Source organism: Talpa occidentalis, unplaced genomic scaffold, assembly GCF_014898055.3.
Source record: "Talpa occidentalis isolate TD23 unplaced genomic scaffold, MPIMG_talOcc4v2.1 talOcc4.3, whole genome shotgun sequence".
NCBI lineage: Eukaryota > Metazoa > Chordata > Mammalia > Eulipotyphla > Talpidae > Talpa > Talpa occidentalis.
This window is the reverse complement of record NW_023603184.1, coordinates 115,618,159-115,637,005: the sequence shown is the minus strand read 5'-3', so window position 1 is coordinate 115,637,005 and position 18,847 is coordinate 115,618,159. Positions and strand designations below refer to the sequence as shown.

The 18,847-nt window shown below is 36.8% G+C and overlaps 1 protein-coding gene and 1 non-coding gene across 3 annotated transcripts in view; one reads left to right on the top strand and one right to left on the bottom strand.

Annotated features, from left to right (window-relative positions):
• The window catches only part of HIBCH (3-hydroxyisobutyryl-CoA hydrolase), a 181,766-nt gene that overhangs the window by 141,008 nt on the left and 21,911 nt on the right, over positions 1 to 18,847 (top strand). For both annotated transcript variants that reach the window (XM_054699943.1, XM_037523710.2), the window contains exons 5-6: positions 1,142 to 1,222; positions 4,696 to 4,748. In XM_054699943.1, the coding sequence (XP_054555918.1) occupies positions 1,142 to 1,222; positions 4,696 to 4,748 (134 nt within the window). The remainder of the gene's footprint in view (positions 1 to 1,141; positions 1,223 to 4,695; positions 4,749 to 18,847) is intronic.
• Positions 12,647 to 12,777, bottom strand: LOC119256450 (small nucleolar RNA SNORA61). Its single transcript, XR_005127780.1, has one exon. It is a non-coding gene; the product is annotated as a small nucleolar RNA SNORA61 (small nucleolar RNA).

The following is an 18,847-nucleotide window of genomic DNA, read 5'->3' as shown; positions in this document are numbered from 1 at the left end:
TTCATTTCATGGGCAACACAACTTGCTCTCCTTTCCTTTTAGAATTGTTAAGTAATGATCTGAGTAAAAGGCAAGTGAAGAGGGATTGGGGGGGACACATATCAATGAAAGCTTCAGAATGACAAACTAGGCAGTAGGTCTTTTTTTTTTTTTTTCAAAACCAGGAAAAGTCAACATTTCAAACAGTTTGAGAGAAAATAAATCACAGTTGTAGAGTTAATGTAAAAATTATGAAGCAGTCAATAAATTTTATGAAGAAAAAAAGAATTTTTATGTAGTTAGTAATCATAAAAGAAGCAATGTGTATTTGTAATACTTATGATTTGTATTTTAGTAGATTATTCTCATAAGACTTAAAGACAGGAAAGGCATGAGTGTTGCAGCACTGTCTTTGAGAAGTTACATTTCTGTTGATATTAGTAAAGATATTTCTACCCTATTTACTTCTGGTTTCACCTTTGCTGTTCTCTTTTAGTCTTTTAAGGGTACTTATTTCTTGTTTCTGCTTTTGTTTCCTGCTTTTGTGCCTTTGTTTCCTTCCTCTAACTGGACCTTTTCCCTACCTCTTAGTCGAACTTGACTCAGGAAAATCCTCTTTTAACTACCCCTCTCAGCCTCACAGGGCTCCATCCTTACAGTGGGCATAGCACAAGAGTGTGTTTTAGTAGTCTTTCTTATTTACCTGAACTCCACGCCAGTCATCTTGGTGTCTTGTTATTGCAACACCTACAACAGTGTGTGGTATCTAGTAGATATTAAAGAAATGTTTTCCTGTGAAATGAATGTGGCAGAAGTATTTAACTAGATGGTATACTCTGTAACACTGTGTGTATACACATTGTGTGTGTGTGTGTATGTGAGTGATGTGCTTTGTGTTAAGATATATTACCACAGGCAACGTATATCCAATAGATGTTTACTTATTTGATTGGAAGTTTGTCAAAAGAAAATGGATTTTGTGGCAATATAAATTTCTGATTTAAATATGACACTTTGTAAGAAGTACTTAGTAGGGATTGTTGCCTTAAACTTTTGAATTGGACTGCAGATACTGGGCTGTGTGTGAAACATGGCAACTTCCAAACTTTAATAAATACCAGTTTCCCTCTGGTCTTTAATTTTCTTTCTTTTATCTTTTTAGCTGTCTCAGAAGCTGGGAAGGCAAAACAGAAGTTAGCTCAAGATTTCTTCAGAGAAGAGTATCAGCTGAACAATGCCATTGGTATGTGTGCTCTGTTGAGAGCTTTGAAAATGGAATCAAGAAATAAGCTACACAATATGAATTGTTAAAAATGTAATATATAGGTATTCTAATCTTTCATATATTACATACCAGGCATAAGGTTGATTAAACTATTCTGACTGCTTATTCCAGAACAATTCACACTATTATTTTAGTAGGCTATACCTAACTACTTTTTGTCATAAAATTAATATATTAGCATGAAATTCTGATCATATGACACTTACTTGAACAAGTAAGGTCCCAGTTTTCTATATAAAATGAAACATTACTTAATTCTAGAGAACTCTGGAATGAAAATTTTCTTATAATCAACATTCCAGGTTTCACTGGAAGTGAAACAGGACTTTTATTAATTGAAGTATGTGTTTCAGAATTATGGAGAATAATACAATAAATAACTGTGCTGCCACTAGCCCATCAATATTTTGTTTTTGCTTGTTTTAAAATTTACTTAAATGGAAATGGGTGATGATGGTCAAAAGGTAAACACTTCCAGTTACAAGACAAATAAGTTTTGGGACTGTAATATACCACATGGTTATAATAAGTAACAATACTGTATATTTGAAAGTTACTAAGAGTAGATTTTAGAAGTTCTCATTACAAAGGGAAAAATTTCACTGTGTGAGGTGGTAGATGTAGTAATTATTTCACAGTGTATACATAAGTCATGTGTACTTTGGACTAATGCAGTGTTTATGTCAATTGTGTCTCAGTAAAACTGGAAATATTTAAAAGAAATAGAATACTACAAGTATTCTAAGTATTCTGTTTTTTTAAGTTACAATTCAGTTCATTTTTGCTTCCTCATTGCGTTTCCTTTTTCTGTAGAAAATTATTCTCTGAATAGTTATTCTCTTAGGCCATATTTTTAATTTTTATTATATATTTAAGAACAAAAACAGTATTACTTTGTGTTTCTGAAATTTATGTAACTGTATATACCATTCTATAAGGTTTTTTAACAACAGGGAATGTATGTTCTGTAGTATTCAATATTAGGAATATGCTATACATTACTTATCTATTTTACATTAATGGATATTTTAGATTATTTCAAATTTTTATTAATACAGATTGGCCTTATATGTGCCCCTGAGTGCCCGAGTGGAAACATTTCTCTATAAATAATAGTAGAAGACTATGGGTAGTAGAGTTTATCCATGTTCATTTTGTTTCCAGATTTTTTCCTAAAGAGTCAGATTTTCTTTTCTATACTTTCCATCATTTTTTGTTAAACTTTGCATGTAATAATATCCTAAGGTGGCTTTAATTTGTATATCCTGGAATGGCATTGTGGAAGATGTTTTTATGTTAATCACTTAGATTTTCTTTTCCGCTTTCATCCTTGTCTGCCTTTCTACTGAATCATGTCTTTTTTCTTAATTTGTAATTTTTATGAGTTCTGAACCCTTAGCTTTTATAGATTATACTTGTTACAGGTAACACTTCTCTCAGTTTGCGACTTTGTTATCTTTTATTATATGCAAATTTTTTTTTTTTTTTTAAAAAAGATTTATTTATTTATTTATTTATACAAGCACTGGGTACAGTCAGAAGTGCAGGAGGGTGAGAGAATTCACCAGAGCCGGAGCAGGGAGCAGAATAGGCAGAAAGACCGAAGTACACTGCTGAGGGGAGCAGCGGGCGGCAGGAGAGGTCTGCGCGCCATGTGGGACCCTCGCACTGCAGCCGGGGATCGAACCAGCGCTGCGGAGGCTGCGGGCAGCTTCGCAACCCAGCGCTCAACTGCTGCGCCACCGGGGAGGCCCTATTATATGCAAATTTTTAATTTGAGGTGAAATATGTTCATTTTCCTTTTTGATTTCTGCTCTTAAGACAGTCTCTTGTATTTTCTTGTAATGTTTTGAATATTTTCTTCCTTTACATTTCTTTCTATCCATTAATGTAGAAATGAAAAGTAAGGTAAGGCATATTCATAAAATTGAATACTATAGAACATATATTCCCTATTGTTAAAAACTTACAGAATGGTACATAAATCAGACAGTTAAATGTAAATTTCAGAAACTCTTTAATGTTACTTAAATTTTTTTCCTTGTGACATCTATTTTCCGGCTAGGAAACAGATATTACCTGTTATCAACAGGTTTGTGCCTTCTTCACTGATGTTTTTTTTTTTTTTTTTAGAAAACAATTTTTTATTTTTAAAGATTTATTTATTTATTTATTTATTTATTTATTTATTTATACAAGCACTAGGTACAGTCAGAAGCGGGGGAGGGTGAGAGAATTCACCAGAGCCAGAGCGGGGAGTAGAGCAGGCAGAAGGACCGAAGTACACTGCTGAGGGGAGCAGCGGGCGGCAGGAGAGGTCTGCGCGCCATGCGGGACCCTCTTCTGGTGGCCGGGGAGCAGCCAGGGATCAAACCGGCGCTGCAGAGGCTGTGGGCAGCTTCGCAACCCAGCGCTTAACCACTGTGCCACCGGGGAGGCCCCTCCTCACTGATGTTAATGATTCTTTTGTCATAACTCAAATTTGAGTTTGTTTCCAGCAGGTGTAGATTTCTTCTGATTGGTTTTGAATGTAGATATACAAGAAAGTTTACTTTTTTCCCCCTAGAGGATGTTTCTCACTTTAGCTCATTGAAGCAAAATGAATGAACATCTCTCAGTTCTTTTAGCTTTTCATGGGTCAAATTTATTAGAGAATGTTTTATTATTCTAATATTTATGCCAGCATTATCTAATAGACTTTCTGTGATGATGAAAGTATTTTGTATCCGTGCTGTCTGATATGAGAGCCACTAGCCATATGTGGCTCTCGAAGGCTGAAATGTGACAATTATGGCCAAGAAACTGAATTTAAAATTTAATGTTATAGTAATTAGTTTAATTGAAACAGCTACCTTTGGCTAGTGAAGACAGAATATTTTCATAAAAGGAGTGGGAGAAAACCTCTAAGCAGTTTGAAAAGAATTTGATAATATGCTAATATACAAAGAAAAAACCTTCATATTTCTATACATTGTAAAATTTCTATACATTGTAATGACATTTTAGTCAGTAAGGAATTTGACAGAGTCAAATTAGCTTCTGATGTTTTATATCTGAAATATATGTATCTATAGTTGAAAAGGTGTGTATTAGGTGGTAGCAGTTAATCAGATAATATGTATTGAGTGATTAAAAGTATCGTATTTTACAAACCATGCATTTAATTTATTTTGAGATTTCTTATTAATTTTTCCTAGAAAAAATTGATCTTTGGAAAAAGCAAATTCTATAGATCCTTTGAAAAGTCTATCTTAATGTAACACTTCTGGTACTCTCTCCCATAGAATCACAGGAGTCTCTTGATACTATTAATTAATAGCATCAATCCTCATTAATCCTTGTCTTCAGTGTTTTCTCCAAGCTGTCACCCTGTACTTTGAATATACTGTATTTTGAATATTGTTAACTAATTACGCCTTTATTTCTTTTAGAATCTTGCCAGAAACCATATGTTGCACTTATTCATGGAATTACAATGGGTGGGGTAAGTAGCCTGTTTGGCTCTCATCAACATGTAATTTTTATTAAAAATAATAACTATTAAATGGAAGTGAGATGATTAATGTACTATAATAGAAGTCATTGAAACAAAGTCATGTCTGGGTTTTGGATCCTTGCAGATTTGGTGTATAATTTTTGTTCATAGCACATTTAGACTATTTCAGCCTAAGAGACTATGTTCTTTTTTTTTTTTATGTTCTTTCAAACTTTATTTTTTTTTTTTACATTGTACAGTTTTGATTTGATTTTATTTTTTTTTAAGAGCTTCTTTTTTTTTTTTTTTAATAATTTTATTTTTATATTCCCCATACAATTGCAACCCCCCCATTCTGACCCCAATCCTTCCCCTCCCGCCCCTCACCCCCCAAAAAGTGTCTCTGGTTCATAGTTTTTTTGTTGATTTTGATTTTCGCTTTCTTATAGTTATTCATTTTTCTGGTCCCTTATTTAAGTTTTCTAGATTCCTGTTATGAGTGAGACCATCCGGTATTTTTCTTTTTCTTTTTGGCTTATTTCACTGAGCATGATCCCTTCCAGCGCCATCCATGTTGCTGCAAATTGCATGTGTTTATCTTTTGTGAATGCTGAGTAATATTCCATGGTATATATGTACCACATCTTCTTAATCCAGTCATCTATTTTTGGGCATTTGGGCTGTTTCCAAAGGTTAGCTATTGTAAACAGTGCTGCTATAAACATAGGGGTGCAGTTGTTCTTTGGAATTGATGTTTCTGTGTCCTTTGGGTAAATACCTAGGAGTGGAATTGCTGGATCATATGGAAGCTCTATGTTTAGTAGGTCCAGAAATCTCCACACAGCTCTCCATAGTGGTTGGACCAGTTTGCACTCCCACCAACAGTGCAGAAGAGTTCCTTTTTCTCCACACCCTCGCCAACACTTGTTGTTGCTAGTTTTTTTAATATGTGCCATTCTCACTGGTGTAAGATGGTATCTCATGGTAGTTTTGATTTGCATTTCCCTGATGACAAGTGATGTTGAACATTTTTTCATATGCCTGTTGGCCATTTGCATTTCCTCTTCAGAGAAGTTTCTTTTTAGCTCTTCTGCCCATTTTTTGATGGGATTATTTTCTTTGTTGTTGTTGAGTCTCATCAGCTCTTGCAGATTTTTGTGATCAGTCCTTTATCATTAGTGTTGTGTGCAAAAATGTTCTCACAGTTGGTGGGGTTTCTCTTTGTTATTGAGAGACTATGTTCTTAATATTATATGTTATTTTTTTTTTAAAAGAGGCATGTATTATTTATTTATTATTTATTTGTTTGTTTGATTATACATGCACTGGGTACAGTCAGAAGCGTGGGAGGGTGAGAGAATTCACCAGAGCGGGGAGCAGAGCAGGCAGAAGGACCGAAGTACACTGCTGAGGGGAGCAGCCGGCGGCAGGAGAGGTCTGCGCGCCATGTGGGACCCTCCTCCGGTGGCAGGGAGCAGCCGGGGATTAAACCGGCGCCACAGAGGCCGCGGGCAGCTTCGCAACCCAGCGCTCAACCGCTGCACCACCAGGGAGGCCCATATTTTAACTTTAGTTAACCAACTGAACTTCTGTTTTTAAAACGTATGGCTCCTTTTCTGCATATAATTAAAGTGATTGCTTCCAACAATCTCAGAAAAGAAAGTGGTATGTTTAGTTTTAGACCATGGTTAGTGTGGACGTGGTTGCCTAAATTACACCTATTGCACTAAATGTCTCATTAATAAAAGTAATTCTTCATGTCATTCTGACACTGCATTTCTGTCAGTAGACAAATATTTTTAAATCTTTGCTATTACAAAGAAGTCTAAAATATCACTTGCCTTAAATAACTTGATCTGGAATTGGAGAAAATTTTGAAATAATTGCAAAAAAAGTGCAATTATGTCACTGATTATAACAAAGACAAGCCTTTAAAAAGTGAAATCAAATAACAACAATAAACCATCTCCATACCTATGTGAGGGGGCGGAAAAAGTGAAATCAGAATGGGTCTTCATGGCAGTAAAAGTGATACCGGAATTGTCAGGCCTAGTCTCCCAGCCAGGAACAGATCCCAGGTTGCAGGGGCAATGCTGAGCCCCAGCTGCTAGACCCCCACGGGTTGGTGTCTCACGAAGCCGCAGCAGGAACTTCGCAGACGCTCAGGTAAGCAAGTGAGAAGAGGCAGGTTTGTTTATAGAAAGAAAAAGTTTATTGAGGAGAAAAAGAACAGAAATAAAGTGGGACTCCCAGGCCAGGGAACCAGGCCTGGGAGGGGCAAGGAAGCCAAAGTGGAGTCGTGTCTCAGGGAATATATACCTTCTTTCCATGATTATTCTAAAGCTCCACCAGTCTCTTTGTGATTGGTCAGTTTTCGGCTGTCTCACTTAATTTGCTACTGATTGGGGGATCTTCACATTCCTTATCTAACAAGTCTGTCTTTCCCCATTTGTTATGCTTATTGCTTTATCTTTATGGCCCAGTCCTCTGGGTGAGCATCTCTACACTTTATCTTTATCACCTGAAGAAAACCAGGACCATTGTTAACATTGTCCGTGGTCCTGGGATGTTTGTTTTTCCCAGTGGAATGGGTTACATTCCTTTGGTTGTCCTTATCTCTGAAGCCTTCCTAAATTCTTCAGAGGTCCCCTCCTGCACTGTCCCTAAAACTGCCTAATTTCTAGCTTGCCCTGTGTCTCAAAAGGATTTAGGTAGCTAGTAGGAGGCCAAAAAGTGGAATTCCAAAAGTTTTTCATATTCAGTTGGTTTAAGGATTTGTCACTGGGAATATGAGAAGTCCTCCTCTTTTTCTAGTAGAACCACACTAGATGAAGCATCTTGGGCCCCAGGAAATGTTTAAATATGACACATCATTTGTTGGAAAGTATTCTACTGGTAGCAATGTGGTTAAAAAGTTATGTGAAGGGCAGTTTAATACTTTCTGCTGGTTGTCAGGCACTAAACACAAGTTTATTGTGCTTTTTGTCAAGGAATTGTTAACATGGCAGGAAATTTCTGAGAAAACAATGTAGAAAAAAGAGGAAGGCTAAGAATCTGAAGCTTTGAAAGAATTGCCATATGAATATGAAAAGCATCAAGACAAAATGAAAACAGAACACCAGGTATATTTAATAGTATATAAAAAGATGTGGATGGCCCCATTAAAATATGAAAACACTCCTAAGTAGATGACAAGTTCAGATAAAGGGTCATCAGATAAAAAGAGGAACTGGAAACATAATGAAGGGTGATTGGAGACTAAAATATAATAGCAGGGTTGATTTTTCTACTTAGAAGGCAATAGATTAGGAGTTGAAGGATAAAAATAAACTTATTGAGGTGTAATGAATGTGAAAGATTGATACTAGGAACCCTACAAAGGAATAATAAATATTCCATTCAAAGTAAATCAATCAACTGGAATAGAAGTGATGAGTTTCTTTTATTAAAAACAAAAAACTCTCAAAGCTGAGGTGTATATACTTAATAGAAACAGCATTCTATATACAGTCAGTGAAAAGATACCCACACCTAGCTAAAGCTCACATAAGTTTTTTCTTTAACTAGAAGCTTTTAGAAAAAAAAATACTGCAAATATTCAAGCCAAGAAGTGAGGGGTGAAGGGACAATTGGTGAAAATAGGTCATATACAAAGGAAAACAAATGATTCTATCTTCAGACTTTGTTATACTAAGTACCAGAAGTCAGTGAATTGAGGAAGTTGTGAAATGAAGTTCTAAACCGGGAGTTTTCTGACTAACCAAGTTGCCATTTAGTACATGTAAAAGACAAATATTCTTAGAAATAAAAGGGCTTGGAAAATAGGTTGCTGACTTACTATTGTTGAAAATATTTCAATAAACATTTAATCTGGTTGCCCAAAAGATCACTCAAATAACACAAGACTGTTTTCGATATGAAAGAATTGATGAACTACTCTTTGGTACAGTCATTGGGCAAAACTTCCACCTTTTCATAGGAGTCTGAAGGAACAACTTTCACCCACCATATCACATCTGAAGGAATTGGTCATGTCTTTTGGCCCCTTTGACATGTTTAAGTTGGTACAGTGTTTACATATGTGCCTTCCTAAGTACGTTACAGCCAACAATACCCTAAGGAGAAGAAAAATAGACCAAGATAATGTTGTATTGAATAGAGGGGGTAAGGGTAATGCTATTTATTTCTGGTTTCTGTATTTTCTATTCTTGTAGAATGACTTTTAGAGTAGAATGACTTTTAGAGTAGAATGACTTTCAAAATGAAAAGAAAATATATTTTATATCACTACCCTTTCTTAACCAGAAAATCACCAGATAGTTAAGTTTTAGTGCCCTAAGGCAATGTTTTGCAAGATGTTATCCCTGCACCAGTAGTATCAGGAGCAGTTGGGAAATTTTTAGAAATAGTATTCTTGGGCCCTACTGCAGAACCAGACTCTAGAGGTGGACCCAGCAGTCTGTTTTATAACAAATCTCCCTGTGAATCTAAGTCATGTTAATTGTGAGCACCATTGCCCCAGGGCATCCATTGTATGTATTGAATAAACTTCTGTCCTGTTTCTATCCTGCGTTTTTTAGAGTGGAACCAGTTATATACCATCTTTGAGGGAATTGAGAAAATAGTTGTCTATTTTTGTGATTTGTGGTTCCTCTAAAAAAACCCCTGTTTTTTCTCCCATCAGCTTGCCTACATCCCTATATCCACTAATGTACCCATATCCATAAAGACTGAAATTCTACCCTATTATTTGGCAATCTTAAATACTACTGTGGTTAGATGAGACTCCCTCTTCCGTTGACTCAGCACATTGAACTTGTACTCCAAATTTGGGGTTTATACTTCATATTTATTATGAAATAGGCCTTATCTCCTCAAGCAATATTGATGGTCTGTAAGAGCAAGGACTATCATGTCTTTTTAAAAAGAACCTTACCATAAAAACTAGGAACACATAGTACATTTAATAAATTATGTATTGAAACAATTCTGCTTTAAAGAAACGTATAACCCTTGAAATAATAAAATGTACAGACTGGAAGTGAACAGGCTCTTTTATTTGTAATGAGAGCTTTGTATGTATCTTGGTTTTGAGAACTTTTTTCATATCTCATTAACAAATTTTGTTAAATCTAAAACTCTTAGTGGACTCTAGCTTTTATAATAATAATAATAATATAATAATAAATAATCCTCTAGATCAATGACTCTCAATCTTGACTGCATTTTAGAATTACTTGGGAGTCTTTTTAAAAATTCTGGTGTCCAGGCTTTACTCACCTCCCAGAAAACCATTAAGTCAGATCATTAGAGTGGAACCCCTACATTTTTAAAACTCCCTGGTGATACTGTTATAGGACAGGGAGAGGGGCAGCCCAAACCCCGCAAACCTGCCTATTCTAAATGGGTTCTGCCATCCGCCGCATCAACACAAAACATAGGAGACTTTAATGGGAAGGAACTTTAATTAAACTAGGAAACAACACAGGTAAGGCAAAGAGTCTAGTTTCTAAATGAAGCACCCAAAGTTACCCATCCCCTCGTGGGTAAAAGTTCATCCATATGGGATCGGCCCAGAACAAGGTCCCAAAGCCTGTAACAAGTCTAAAGCATCTTCCAGTGGGGACCCACAGCAAAGGGTCACAAACAACCAGATAAGCCCGGAAGGAAAAGAGCAAAATTAACATCAAGATAAAAACTGCCATTGTCACCTCCCCACGGGTCTCACCCACATCTGTGTCACCCAGTCTACGACCAAAAGACAAGCGCAGTTTCTTCACGTGTCTCTAGGCTCCATGCGCCTCCTCCAGGTCTCCTGGCTCCATCCTGCTTCCTTCCTCAGTCTCTTCTGCAGCTTCTTCTCTTCCTGCTCAGCTCCACCCTCCCTTGGGTGGGGCAGGGAACCTGGAACTTCCCCCTTTCCTGGGGACCACCCTGTTACAATACCAATCTGAAGCTGTTTGAAACTGCTAATGTACTAGAGATTTCTAAATAGTATGTGGCTCAGTGTTACCTTTTAGAATTCTCCTAAGACAAAGGTTTTTCCACATTACCTTGTATCACAATCACTTGGGCCTGTAAAGGGCTTGTAAAAATGTAGATTCTTCCTCCCTCCCCCAATTCCTGTTTTGTCAGTCTGGCTGGTGGCCTCCAAGTTGCAATTCTTATAAGTTCCCAAGTGATATCGATGATGCTGGTAATGGTGGGACATCTCATTTTGGAACCACTACAGTAGGTGTTGAGGACACAGTTGGTTATTCAAAAGACCTGTATTTTTCAGTAGAATTTCAATATTGTACAAAAATGTTTAATCATTTAAAATCTTACTATCGAACTCTGAAAGTTAGGTAAGGCATTTATGGCTTTAGAAAATATGTATAATTAGTAATTGTACCCGTATTTTGATTCTGATCAATAGTTTCTTGTAAAGATAGTAGAAGAATTATAAGAAAACCAGAATAATCCAAAAGATGGCGCCACGGAGCTTGATTTCCCTCCTCTCCCCCCTTCGTTAAAGATCTTTTCCTGTTATTTTCCAGCAAGGAAAATGGGAGTTTTGCAGCTCATTATCCACCTTAGAGTAGCACAGCATTTCGTAGAGGGGATGGTTAAGTTCTGTGTTTCAGATTTCAGAATATCAAACATTTGCTCAATAATTTTGAATAGACTAAAATAATATTTAAGTGACTTTCCACTTTGCTGATCAAAATTATGTAAGGTTGTGAAGAGACAATTTTTTATGAATAGTGATTTGAAGGAATAGTTTATTATGTTTCCTAAGAAGCAAAGATTTTGATCTTTTACCTTCATTTAAGCCATCTGAAGTAATTTTCTCAAGAAGGGAAATTTGTTTTTAAAGTTATAATTTTTAGTTGATATAGAACAGAAAAGTCTTAGAAGTTTTATTCTACCTATAACACCATTCACTTTTTTCTCCCCAAATGAATTGGATTTGAAGAAATTTTAATTTTCTTTTTTCCTACCCTTTCTAGTTAACTCCCTCCCTTTTTCCTTTTGTTTCTTTCCAATGCATTTTGCAACAGAAACAAAGTTAGCTTCTCCAAACCTAGTCAAAACATGAATGTATTGTGAGACTCTTTTTGTGTTTCTCAAATTGTTTTTAAGATGCTGATAGCAGAAGGGTTTTGTGGTCTGTAATGGTAAATTAAAAGTTTTAAGGCATACCTTAGAAAGGGGTATGCTTTTTTCTTTAAAAATTATTGAGATAACATTGGTTTACAATACAGTGTATGATCTAGCTGAATAGGCTCACACCTCATCAGATGCATGTTGCCACACCAAACCCACCACCAAAGCATCCATAGTTTCTTTTCTTACTAAATTTTTCTTACATCATTGTAGTTCCCATAGTTCTCCCGCCACCATATCACCTGTGAACCATCACCATATTCCCTTGTGTTCATCCCATCACTGTTTTGCCTACCCCCCTCCTTTGCTAATATGCCCCAGTTCTAGAGTCAGCTTGCTAGTTTTGGCTTTTTCTTGATGAAAGAGATATGTTCTAATGAATATAGAACTTTTTTTTTTTTTTTTTTAAATAGAGGCATGCTTTATTTATTTATTTATTTAGTTTGTTTGTTTATACATGCACTGGGTACAGTCAGAAGCGCGGGAGGGTGAGAGAATTCACCAGAGCCAGAGCAGGGAGCAGAACAGGCAGAAGGACCGAAGTACACTGCTGAGGGGAGCAGTGGGCGGCAGGAGAGCTCTGCGCACCATGTGGGACCCTCCTCCGGTGACCGGGGAGCAGCCGGGGATCGAACCGGCGCCGCAGAGGCCGCGGGCAGCTTCGCAACCCAGCGCTCAACCACTGCGCCACCGGGGAGGCCCGAATATAGAACTTTTAATGAGCATATACAATATCCAAATGACTTTTTTCCCCCCAGCCTTCTTTGAAACTAGCCTGCACTCTCTTGAGTAATTACAAGCCCTTGAGACCAGCTTCAAGTATTATTATTCTCCTTTTATGACCACCAGGACCTATGTTCAGATATAATGGGAAAGGGAAGCACACGGTCCAAATGACTTTTCCATTTACATGGAAAGTTGATTAGTGCTCTATTAAATGGGAACTACTGAATCATATTAGCTTTTTTTTAAACCTTTAAAAAATTTTTTTATTTATTCATACGAGAACTGGGGTACTGGCCAGAAGTGTGGGGGGTGAGAGGATTCACCAGAGACAGAGTGAAGAGCAGAATAGGCAGACTGACTGAAGCACACTGCTGAGGGGAGAAGTGGGCGAGACAAGAGAGGTCTGCTGCGCCATGTGAGTATCTCCCTGGCCGGGGATCGAACTTGTGCTGCAATGGCTGTGAATAACTTCATAGGTTGCATCTTAACCCCTTGTGCCACCAGGGTGGCCCCTGAATCATATTAGCTTCAATCACTGATTAATGCTATTGAGACTGGGTTTTTTTCCTTACAAAAAACTTTACATTTCTCAAAGATTGAATTATATTAATGTGTTGCAAAGGTCTATAAGACATAACAGGTACTCCTTTTTTCAGTTTTAAAAGTTGTTCTGGGGTCTCCCCTGGCGGCGCAGTGGTTGAGCACTGGGCTGTGAAGCTGCCTGTAGCCTCTGCAGCGCCGGTTCGATCCCTGGCCGCCAGCGAGGGTCCCACATGGCACGCAGACCTCTCCTGCCGCCCGCTGCTCCCCTCAGCAGTGTATTTCATCAGTCTGCCTGTTCTGTTCCCTGCTCTGGCTCTGGTGAATTCTCTCACCCTCCCTGGTTTTGCTGCTATTAATGACAGTTGAATAGATGACTTTTTAAGATAGCGTTTTGTAATAAAATGCTAGGTTTTTCTTTAGTGCATTTAGTTATTAGAATCCAAGAATGGAATCTTTTCTTATAGAATCTTATGAAAAAGGGGATGAGATTATTAAGTTACATAAGACTTTTAGAGAAACTTTTGAGTTCAGTTTACATTGGTACTCTGCTTCTCTCCCCCCATACACATTATTTATATTTCTTGATTTTTTAAGTAATTATTCTGATACTCTAATGTGTTTACATTGTACAAATGGAAACACTGACACATTCATGGGCCATGCCATTTTTATATGACAAAACAACTGAAAAGATTTCAAAAGATAAAATACGCAGTCATTAACAAGCCTGGGAACAAATGCTATATTTACATTTTGCCATTTCAGTTGTCTGTGCTTGAGACTTCAATTGTAAAGGCTATGCTCTGTCCACCAAAGAATGTTTTTTTCTTGCAATAAAGCTAGGAAGGGTGTGTTGATCATTTATTTACTCTTGCACATAATTCATCAGTAATGTTCTTTTTTTTTTTTTTAAAGATTTATTTATTCATTCTTTTTTTTAATTCATTTTATTTATTTATACAAGCACTGGGTACAGTCAGAAGCGCGGGAGGGTGAGAGAATTCACCAGAGCCAGAGCGGGGAGCAGAGCAGGCAGAAGGACCGAAGCACACTGCTGAGGGGAGCAGCGGGCGGCAGGAGAGGTCTGCGCACCATGTGGGACCCTCCTCCTGTGGCCAGGGAGCAGCTGGGGATTGAACCGGCGCCGCAGAGGCTGCGGGCAACCTCGCAACCCAGCGCTCAACCGCTGCGCCACCGGGGAGGCCCAGTAATGTTCTTTCAACAAAAAGAACTAATTGAGTAGCTTAGCTATATAAATATATATAGAGAGATATACACATATAAAAGTGAATGATTATAGAATTGCCAGCCTTTATACAGTGAATGGAAACATTGTTATGATAGAATTATAATCATGTTTATATGTAATGTCTAATGTTACATTGTTTTCTCCAACTTTTTTGAAATATAATTTACAAGTAAAATTGTAATATCTGAAGTATACAACTTAATGATTTGACATATGAATTCATTGTGAAAGAAGTCTCTTCTCAGATCTTACTCATCTTATAACTGAAAGGTTGTACCCTTTTACTAACCTCCCCCTATTCATCGCTTCCTTCAGCCCCTTGGAAACCACTATTTGTTCTGTTTCTGTGAATTACACTTTTTTTCTGGCTCCCATATATTAAGTGGTACCATACACTATTTGTCTTTCCCTGACTGGCTTATTTCAATTAGTATAATGCCCTTCAGGTTTATCCATATTGTTGCGGAGGACAGAATTTCCTCCTTTTAAGGCCAAATAATAAACCTCTGTGTGTGTGGTCACATTTTCTTCAGTCATCTGTTAATAGATACTAGGTTGTTTTGATATCTTAACTTTTGCAAATAATGCTCTAGTGAACACAGGAGTACAGATAACTTTTCAGTATAATGATATATGAGTCACACATCACTTCTTTTTTTTTAATTCTTGAGAAATACTGTTTTAAAACTATACCAGTTTGCATTCCCACCAACACTATATAAGGTTTTCCTTTTCTCTACATTCCCAGCTTTTGTTGTCTTCTGTCTTTTTTGATAATAGACATCCTGAAAAGTTTTAGGCTTTGCAATTCCTTTGTGATCGTGATGTTGAATATCTTTTCATATATACCTATCGGTCATTTTGTGTGTTTCTTTGGAAGAATATCTTTGCAGGTCCTTTTTTTTTTCCATTTTAAAATCTGGGTTTTTTTTTTGGTCATTTAGTTATATGAATTCCTTGTACATTTTGGATATTAACCTCTTATTGGATGTATGGTTGGGAATATTTTCTCCCATTCTGCAGTTTGCCTTTTCATTCTGTTGATAGTTTCCTTTGCTGTGCAGAGGTTTTTTAGTTTGATGTAATCCATTTGTTTATTTTTGCTTTTGATGCCACACCCAAAAAAATCATTACCAAAGGGTTATATTTTATCCCCCTATATATTCTTGTGGGCGTTTTACAATTTCAATTTTTATATTCGTCTTTGATCTATTTTGAATTGATATTGGTGTTGGTGTAAGTGTAAGATAGAAAGGTTCAATTTTTTTTATTTGGTTTTGTTTTTTAAATGGATATCCAGTTTTCCCAGCATCATGCATTGAAGGGACTATCCTTTCCCCATTGTTTATTCTTAGTTCCTTTGTCAAAAATTGACCATGTACATGTGACTTTATTTCCAGACTCTGTTTCATTGATACATGTGTCTGTTTTGATTAGTATAACTTTGTAATATCCTTTGAAACCAAGATATGTAATGCCTATAGCTTTGTTCTTTCTCAAGATTGCTTTGGCTATTTGCAGTCTTTTGTGGCTTCACATTATTTTAGAGTGTTCTATTTCTGTAAAAAAAAATGCCATTGGAATTTTGATATTAATTGCCTTTAATCCATAGACTGTGTTGGGTAGTATGGACATTTTAATGGTACTTATCCTTCCAATTCACGAGCATGGACTATCTTAAAATTTGTTTCTTCTTCAGTTTTCAATGTGGATATTTTATGTTAAATTTACTCCTAAGCATTTTATTTTTTTAATTGTAAACAAGATTGTCTTCTTAATTTCTCTTCCCAAACGTTATTGTAATGAAATTCAGTTGATTTTTGTGTATTCATTTTGTATCCTGCAACTTTACTGAATTAGTTAAATTTAATACTTAAAGAAAAAGTTGTATTTGAGACTTAAGAGGAAGGGAAGAACATTTTAGGAGTAGTTGAGGAATGCAATATGGTTGGAGTGAGTGTGTAAAGGATTGATGCAGTTAGATGGACAGTATGTGAAGGAGAAGGTGATGTGTGAGAATGAGATGCATATTTGAGAGAATGTATATTTGAGGAAAGTTTAGGCCTAGATTTTGAAGTATGAAGAACAGAGGGCAGAGAGGTAAGCAACTACTCTTATATGAGACATTTTAAGTATTTATCTTGAGATGTATAGAGAGAGCCATTTTGAGTGCTTTTACTGGGGGGAGATAATTTGAATAGATTTGTGTTTTAGAAAAACAACTCTAGGAAGAACAGAACACTGTGGTTGAAAGTGTACAGGGTGCACTATAGTGTATGTGTTTGTAACATGCATTATTAGCACACAAGTGATTGGTAAAAATCAGTTTTTGGGAGAAATATTGGTAAAATGCAGAAGTCATATTGGTTCATATGCAGCCTTTTCCTAGGCAAGGAAAGGTAGGGTAGTGTCAGTACATATATAAGCATTGGCCTCCTAGGGGAAAAGTGCTTTGCTCAGTTGCTATACTATGAAAAAGAATTGTCTTGTGTGTATTTTAAGGAAATACAAAAATCACACAAAGCAATTGCCTATTCCTGGGCCACCTTCTACCATAAGGTGAGTTTCCATCTCTTGGCACTTAGGTTTATATCAAAAAGTAACTGGAGGGCCTCCCCGGTGGCGCAGCGGTTGAGCTCTGGGTTGCGAAGCTCCCCGCGGCCTCTGTGGCACCGGTTCAATCCCCAGCTGCTCCCCGGCCACAGGAGGAGGGTCCCACATGGCGCGCGGACCTCTCCTGCCGCCCGCTGCTCCCCTCAGCAGTGTACTTAGGTCCTTCTGCCTGCTCTGCTCCCCGCTCTGGCTCTGGTGAATTCTCTCACCCTCCTGCGCTTCTGACTGTACCCAGTGCATGTATAAACAAACAAACAAACAAATAAACACACAAATAAATAAAAAATACATGCCTCTTTAAAAAAAAAAGTAACTGGAGAGTAGATTTTGGGGTGCTAGTTAATATGTTAATATGAATATTAGTTAGCACATTTTGGAGTTAATGGAATCCTTGGTAAATGAGATTGAGTATACCTGTTATGAAAATCCTTGTTTGTGAAATAAGGCAGTGGTCTCTTAGAACTTTTAACTTTCATTAAATATAAAGACATTTCATATTCCGGTAAGGCACGTATGTGTGTGTGTGTATATATATATGTATTTATATATAAAAATACATAAAATTCATAAATATGTATATATTGAGGGAATGTTCTCTTTGAGGTAAAAACCTTGAGTATGAATCCAGGAGGTATATGTTTTTAAAAATTAAATTTGTTTTATTATGTACCAGAATTCATATTTCTTTTCCTTTTTTTTTTTTAAGTATTTTTTAAAATATTTATTCATTTATACAAGCACTGGGTACAGTCAGAAGTGCGGGAGGGTGAGAGAATTCACCAAAGCCAGAGCAGGTTGCAGAACAGGCAGACTGACGAAATACACTGCTGAGGGGAGCAGCAGGCGGCAAGAGAGGTCTGAGCACCATGTGGGACCCTCGCCCGGCAGCCGGGGATCGAACCGGCACTGCAGAGGCTGTGGTCAGCTTCACAGCCCAGCACTCAACCGCTGCGCCACCAGGGGAGGCCCCTTTTCCTTTTTTAATTTAAAGTAAAAACAATACCCTAAGAATGTTTGAATGTTAATATGTATTTTTCATTCAGCTATTTGTTTCCATTGAATGTAATTTTTGTTCTAAAAGAACATGTATTATACATATCTAATAGCAGGGTTAAAAAAACATTATGTGGTGGTCTCTGTACATCGATATTATATAATCAGTATACTAATACATACTGATAAAAATACTTGCCTGTGAATATATTTGTATTAATGTGAGAAGCATAAAAGAAAGCCTTTGTTTTTACTGTGGAGCCTGCTAATCTGACTGCTTATCTAATACATGTGATCCCAGATCACAATATGAAACTATTTTATTATAATATTAAATTTTCATACCATAGTGAAATAATGTGTGATGAAAGTCCTGTATTTCTAACAAAAATTATATTTATTTCAAAGCACCAACTATAATCCTGAATGATGGTGAGAGAAGACTCTGATACTGTGAAGCAGTGTTCATTCTGGGCAGTAGCTTATTCATTCTCTGAATAGAATTTAAATCCAAGTCTCTGTGTAACCATTAGTCATATCACCCGTTGTGTGCCTTTCTGAGTGTGTTGTTTAAACTGTCACGGTTTGCTGCTCAGTTGACTTTGCAACTTTTTTTTTCAATTTTTTAAACTTACAATTTTTTTCTGAATTTGTTACTCATTAGCATGTCACTATAACTTTGAGGTTACATTTTCACTCCTCCATATGTGCACATGCTTCACTCACCCTCCACCAAACCTCACGTTCTTCTCCTTTATCTTACTGCCTCCCCCTGTTCCCTCTAGTAACCAGTAAATTTTTCACTATGATTTTTTTTGCTGTAATTTGCCAGTGT